The 6750-nt window shown below is 40.3% G+C and overlaps 1 protein-coding gene and 1 long non-coding RNA gene across 2 annotated transcripts in view; one reads left to right on the forward strand and one right to left on the reverse strand.

The window, feature by feature from the left end:
- LOC107676256 (inositol-trisphosphate 3-kinase B-like) overlaps positions 1-6750 on the forward strand; it is a 31658-nt gene continuing 24908 nt past the window's right edge. Inside the window, exons 1-2 of the mRNA XM_016470780.1 lie at positions 1-221; positions 2319-3558. Of these exons, the coding sequence (XP_016326266.1) occupies positions 2506-3558 (1053 nt within the window). The 5' untranslated portion in view covers positions 1-221; positions 2319-2505. The remainder of the gene's footprint in view (positions 222-2318; positions 3559-6750) is intronic.
- The window catches only part of LOC107676257 (uncharacterized), a 33055-nt gene continuing 29778 nt past the window's right edge, over positions 3474-6750 (reverse strand). Inside the window, exons 2-3 of the long non-coding RNA XR_001632714.1 lie at positions 4415-4595; positions 3474-3537 (exon numbers count right to left, since the gene is read on the reverse strand). This is a non-coding gene — a long non-coding RNA (uncharacterized LOC107676257). The remainder of the gene's footprint in view (positions 3538-4414; positions 4596-6750) is intronic.

The raw sequence follows: 6750 nt of genomic DNA on the forward strand, positions 1-6750 counted from the left end.
TTTGTACATTAAACAAACATACGGCTCTGACTCGAGGTGTCGAACTGCTCGTGTGATACACAGTAACACAGCTACATTGATTTAAATTGGCGAAAGAACTCTTGGAATGTAACAGCAGCGGAGCAGCTCAGGGTATTATTCTGCTACGTGTTCCGAATTCGCGAATCCGCGCTTCAGCGACAATTTAAACAACAGCGTCTGCAACAAGGAGAGACTTGTAGGTAAGCATCCGACTTTGGTGTGACATGCTGTAAAAGTTTGCTTTTTTAGAAACATCTACATGCAGGAGGAGACCTAAAACAGTCAGAATGAACTATCTGACTTGAAGTGCATTGAGAGTATTGCAGAGATCTGTAATAATGTAAGCGTTTTCTATTCGGGGTTTGTTATTAAGGGGTTGTTGAGACATCTTAAGTAGTGATGACAATACAATAGAAAGTGTACGTGTTGGGTACCGCTGTTCTGAAAACTGATTAAAATACTATGGAAATATAGAAAAACTGCCCAATATACACTAAATGTAAGGTGTGAATGTAAATGCATGTGTTCCACCTCTGCAAGAACTGTGATAAGGTTTTATTAAGAACTTCTCTATCCATTTATGTTCTTATATTATTTATGTATAAGTATTTATGTACTTATACATTAGTTAACAAGTGATACTCCCAATGGAATATAACTTTTCTTGGAATAAGAATGTGGCAAATGCTTCTATTGAGTTCACAAGAGTCACCACGTGTTTTCCAGCTCATTCAAATTCAATGAATGCCAAAGAGTGGGCAGTTCAGTGAAGGGCTTTTATTGAGATGCTTAAAGCCTCACGAGAGTCATTTTTTTAGTCATTCTAGTTCATATTAGCCCTCTGCTGTGTTATGATCCTCTGTGATGATGAACGGCTTTTAGACATCACACTTGCTGTGAAACACAAACAGTGTGGTACACCAGTGACGTGGGATGCCTCAAGATGCATTTGAAGTGTCAGAGCAATAATGGACCGTTAAAGTCACTTTAAGGGTGGTGGTTGGGTTAAAAGAGAGGAGGTGCATTCCAGCCTTGACCTCTCCCCCTCAAGTTAAAATGCAGGGCACAATGTGTCCGTCCCACCTGACTTCTTAGTCAAAGCATGTGATGTTTATCTTGACTCTACGAAAGACATCGCTATTTAATCGAACAACCAAATTCATACCGAAGAGGTGGATGTTTTAATTCACATATGGTTACTGGAAGGTGAGCATCTTGACAGAGTGTTTAGGAAAATTATATATTTGCAACTAAACAGTTTCTATACACATATATTTTGCTGCTTTCTTTGGGTGTGTTGATCCTCGGTTCATTTGCCTCAACTGCAAAAATAATTAGTCCCACTTGGAAAACTTACAGGAAATTGTTCTGGTTCATTATGAAATAATTTGCCTCAGCCTTTGAGTTAATCAAATTTCAATGCACCAGTTAAACTAAACTTTTTTCCCAAGTCGCTGCTATAAATGGAAGCAGCTAATGGACACCTCACTGACTGTTTTTCCTTAAGATGCTTAACATCAGCAGGGTTCAGGCCTCACAACCATCACTGTTAGCACAGTAAAAAGACACAGGTACATTTTTGGTATTAGAGAATTAATGTGCACCATTATCTTTTCGTTTACTGACTGGCAAATGTGATTTAAGGGTTATGGTATTTTGAAATTTTTTATTTTTTTGCATGAAGTTGTATTGTATTACACCCTCAGTCATTCTCTTTTCCTGGCGAAGACATAAAAGGTTATGTTATGTTGAAAGGTTATATTTGATCCGCTCTGTCTATGTTTCTGCAAATGGAAAAAGGTATTTTGTCTGGCGCACTTAAAACTGTGGGTTCATAATATGTAGACTCCCCTGACTGAAGAGGCAGTGTGATTTAGTAAAGATTATTCAGACAAATAAATGAGTGAGTATTAGTTAGAAGGACAAGCAAAACTTGCTAAAACAATTGTCAGTGTCTCACTGCAGAGGCCAACGGAAACATCTTGATAGCAATCAAAACCAACACAATTATAAAAATCTTTGGTGATCAGCAGAAGTTATTTACACAAGACATTTATTGTCTGTATTTCAGCAGAAGTGTTTAATGCAAATTACCATGACGACAGTGACCACAATAATCAGCACTTTTGCATTTCTAAAATGCCCTCACGTTTATTGAATTTATTCAGTCTTGCTTGTTATCATAGCCATCACATTCAGTGTTTTGAACAACAGTACGCTAACCATTGAAACTTGATATTATTGACTATTTAAACACATATTGACTATTTAAACCATCTCTTTGTGCTTTGTTTCAGTGCTCTGCTAAAGCATGAACCAGTAGTGGATATAATATGTGAATGAGGAAAGAAGTCTGGGATTGTATTTTATTCTACGTGTCAGCTTTCCTTGGTTCCTCCTAACAATGGTTGGCTCCAAAGGCCAGTGGACTTTGGATGAGTAGACCTAAATGGGAGCAAAAACGGACAGAGTCAGCCTGCCACTATGGCAGCTTATGCTCTGAACAGCCTGATAATGATGAACCCCAACAACCTGACCAATAAGAGCAGCCCTCGGACAGGAAGGCCTGTGCTCCCAGTGCCCAGTCGTTCTACATTTAGCCCGGTGCTGGGGGGCAGTGGAGGTCCCTATAGCCCCGGCAGCCTGAGCCCTGGGTCACCAGGAATATCCTTCGTCTTCCCAACAGGTACTGGTTCCAGCTGCCAAAGGGCGCGTTCACCATGTCGACGGCCGGAATCGCTGGGCGTGCATGTTGGAAGTCGTGTGCGAAGACTGAGCGGGTCTGGCCTGGAGGAAGAACAGGAGAACGAAGAACGGCGTGCCGCTCAGCAACTCGAGCGCCACAAGGAACTGCAGAATGTGGAGGTGAACAAGAAGGTGGACCTGTTTGAAGCCCAAATATCGGCTCGGGCTCACAGCCGAGAGGCTCAACGAAGCCCACGGATTTCCAGGAAAACTCCCCTGAATTCTGTCCCTGTCCAACTTGCCAATCTCTCCTTAAACCCAGAGGAAACACTTCTGACGCAGAACAATTATCACTCAACGGGGATCCCCAAAGAACTGCAAAATGGAAAGCGCTTCTCTGGCATGGAGGAGGAGGGGCTGCAGATCAGCGTTGAAGAGAAGAATGGGGCTGACCCAAATACAGAAGAGTGTGGCCCACTTGAGAGCACATCAGCAGGAACTAAGAGCGAAGCTGACAGCTCTACCAACAATCACTCCAGGACTTCACCAGAGTCCAACAAGTGCTCAGCATCTTGGACTGAGACATGTTTGACAAAGGAGGGAGCTGAGCCAAAAGAAACCCAGGCAGAGGTGGGCTCCATCCCCGCTGTCATTATTACGGACCACGGCATGGATGTCAGTGGGGAGGGCAAGGAGCCCCAGGTTAGTCCTCAACCTTACAGAGCCTTGAGGAAGCTCTCCTCTTCTTCTGCCTCATCAACGGGATTCTCCTCTTCCTGGGAGGAATCAGAAGACGACATTTCCAGTGACACAGAGCGGTCCCCAGCGTTCCTGCAGACACAACAGAAAGCGGTAAGACCACCTGTTATACGCTGTTCTCTTTTATACTTAATTTGTTGGCTTTCGTAGACAGGATAGTGGATAATTTGTGGAAAATACAGTGTCAGAAAAGAATGTGCAAATATTGAATCTTTAATGGTACAACAGCTTGTCATTGGGGCACTACACTTAAGGGAGAACTTTGTAAAAAGTGCATCTTAGCACCTTAGAGTAGTAATATATTCCCCTAAAAGTGCTACTATGCTCCTTTAAGGGGGAAGTAAGGTAAAAGTTGTCTTTTTAAGGGTACTTTCTCAGTGACAAGGTATTGTCCCCTTAAAGGGGCAATTTTTGCTAATTTTTCTCGGAGTGTACAGGAAGCCAGACAGGACCGGGACTAGAACCAGGTTCCACATGATCACATGTCTGGTGCAACGCACTAATTTCTGTGCCAAAGTCAAGTCAAGTCAAGTCACCTTTATTTATATAACGCTTTTAACAATACAGATTGTGTCAAAGCAACCGACAGCCTGTCCTTCTTTTGATTCAGTCACTCTGATTCTGTAAGACACAGTAGTTCGATGAGTTTCGAGTTTGGGGGAGCAAATGTAGCTTATATTTATGAATTTAACAGACACAGTAATCGAAAGTGACTTGCATTACAGCCAAGGTATACGTTTTATCAGTTCATCCATTTCCTGGGAATTGAACCCATGACCTTGGTGTTGGTAGTGCTATGCTTTACTGCTGAGCTACAGGAATGCTTGCGAAATATGATGATGCTGCTATCAATCACAAATGCTTTTTAGATGTCTACAGTTTCTGTGCTTGGCGGAGATGCTTTCAGAAGCATAGATTTTACCTTAGAAGTGATAGCTTGTACACGTACCGGTCAGTCCCACAAGTTGGGTATTCTCGACTTCCTCCATTGCGTTCACACTGTCCTTGCGCTTTCCTGCTCGGGGCTCGTCTGTATTCACCCTGAGTAACTGTTGACATTCTCACATACAAAGGTACTTCTGTGTCTTGCTGTCAGATGGACTTTTTTTCTCTGACTTTATTTGGCCGCCCTTTAAACAAAGTACAAAAGCAGAGTGAGGAACAAATAGCGGGTGTATAAAGTTAGCGACAGCAACTGTCCATGGGTCCATACTCTGAATTTTATTCATGATTTGTCATGAAGTGGTTAGATGGAAATAAACTCTTTACTTGTATGTTATGTGTTTTTAATAGCTTTTCAAACAAAAACATTCATTATTAGTGAAGTAAATGAAACACGGAGACCTGATCAACAGCATTTGCAGCTATAAAGAATTCATCTTATACCTCATCATATCCTGCACAAGTGACACGTGACGCACTTTCTAGGGGGTTGCGCTTATCTCTGTGACATGTTTGCCCTTGTGAGAATGTGTGGGCCCACCTATTTAGGCATGTCGCGCTTGCAGACGCATCAAGAGACCCTGTGGCTAGCGTGCTGTTACAGAGAAGCTCACTGTTTAGACAGGGATGTCACACAGTCCTCCAGCCTCACACTAAGATGTGGAGTAATGTGCCTCTGCTTGCCACACAGGCTCTACGCCGCAGGCCCCTTAATGTGACGTCTGTTCCTTATAAACACAGTGGAGGAGAGCAAACATCCTATTGTACCATCTGGAGGAATGATAGCACTCATAAAAGATTGTTTAATTATTCACAGTGATCACAAGGGCGAGATTACTTGATAGCCTTGAACTTCTGTGATGGAATCTTTGCAGTTTTCGGACATGTGCATTTACAATGGATTGGCTTTGGTTTTGGAGGGCACTATCAGAGCCGCATGTGGTTAGGATACAGGGAACAGTCAATTAAAGTGAGCTTTCTAATGCTCACTTTACCGGTCTGAAAAATGTATTCTAGTTAATGATCTTTAATTAAAAAAGGTGCATGATAAGTATTTGTAAAAAAAACAACAACTATATTTTATTTAGCTTTTTTTTTTAGCTTTATATAGCTTACATTAGAGATGAATTTCATGGTCTACTAATCGACTAGTCTCAAAACTGACTAGTCGATTAGCATGTTAGTAGATTTTTCTGTTGTTTTTTTGTTTGATTTGACATTTTAGTGGCGTGGTGGGAACAGACTCGGGACTCAGGTTGCCCGAGATATATGTGCTATATGTAACACTATTAAAAAAAGCCTCGTAAAAACTGCCAAGAACGGCCACAACAGATGTCTGTGCATACAAACTTATGAAAAATGAATTTGCCAAGTCAGTGACACCTCATATAAAAGTTAAACCATATAATATTTTAGAAAAAAAAATCTATATTTTTAGCATCATTACTCCAGTCACATGATCCTTCAGAAATCATTCTAATATTCTGATTTGCTGCTCAAAAATCATTTATTATTATGTTGAAAACAGCTGAGTATAATTTTTTCAGGTTTCGTTGATGAATAGAAAGTTTAGAAGAACAGCATACTTTGGATCAAATAAATGCAGGCTTAGTGAGCAGAAGAGAATAAAAAAAAAATAAATACAAAAAAACATTAGAAATCTTACTGTTCAAAACCTTTTGACTGGTAGTGTAGGCTGATTATTCTTATAGATTGAAACAAATGTGCTTCAGCCAGAAAAAAGGGTTGCTGGAGACGGGCTTATTGAAAATGCAAACTGATTGTCTGCCAGCAGGAGGCGCTTTGAGAGCGGTTTCCCTGGTAATGGCTGTAATCAAATCAGCTCCGCTCCGCTCATGAACGCTTCTTTATCAGATAAAATGAAAACGCCATCGAAACTTTTCTGAAGACAGTCCTTTCCCTTCAGAGATACATTCATATAAAACACCCGTGCTGTGTTATGATTTTGAAACGTGCAGTGCTCATGTTTATTCAACGAAGTCAAACGCCACAAATAAATCAATGTATGGGAAACATTGGTAATGTATATTGAAATATTGGAAATGTGTTTAAAAATCATATCACTGTTATTTAATTTTTTTTTATCGCGATACATATTGATATTGAATTATTGTCCAGCCCTAATATATACTGTATACACACACACACACTTACATATACGAGTTCAGATGCAAAAGCTTCCAAGTGCCATCTGAAATTTTCATCTAAAATAAGCTTTTTTTTAATAGGAGCCTGATAAAAATGCTAATTTTAGAAGAAAATTTCTGACTATATAATATATATATATATATATATATATATATATATATAAACACAACAAAT

This window comes from Sinocyclocheilus anshuiensis, unplaced genomic scaffold (assembly GCF_001515605.1).
Source record: "Sinocyclocheilus anshuiensis isolate Anshui unplaced genomic scaffold, SAMN03320099.WGS_v1.1 scaffold2322, whole genome shotgun sequence".
Taxonomy (NCBI): Eukaryota; Metazoa; Chordata; class Actinopteri; order Cypriniformes; family Cyprinidae; genus Sinocyclocheilus; species Sinocyclocheilus anshuiensis.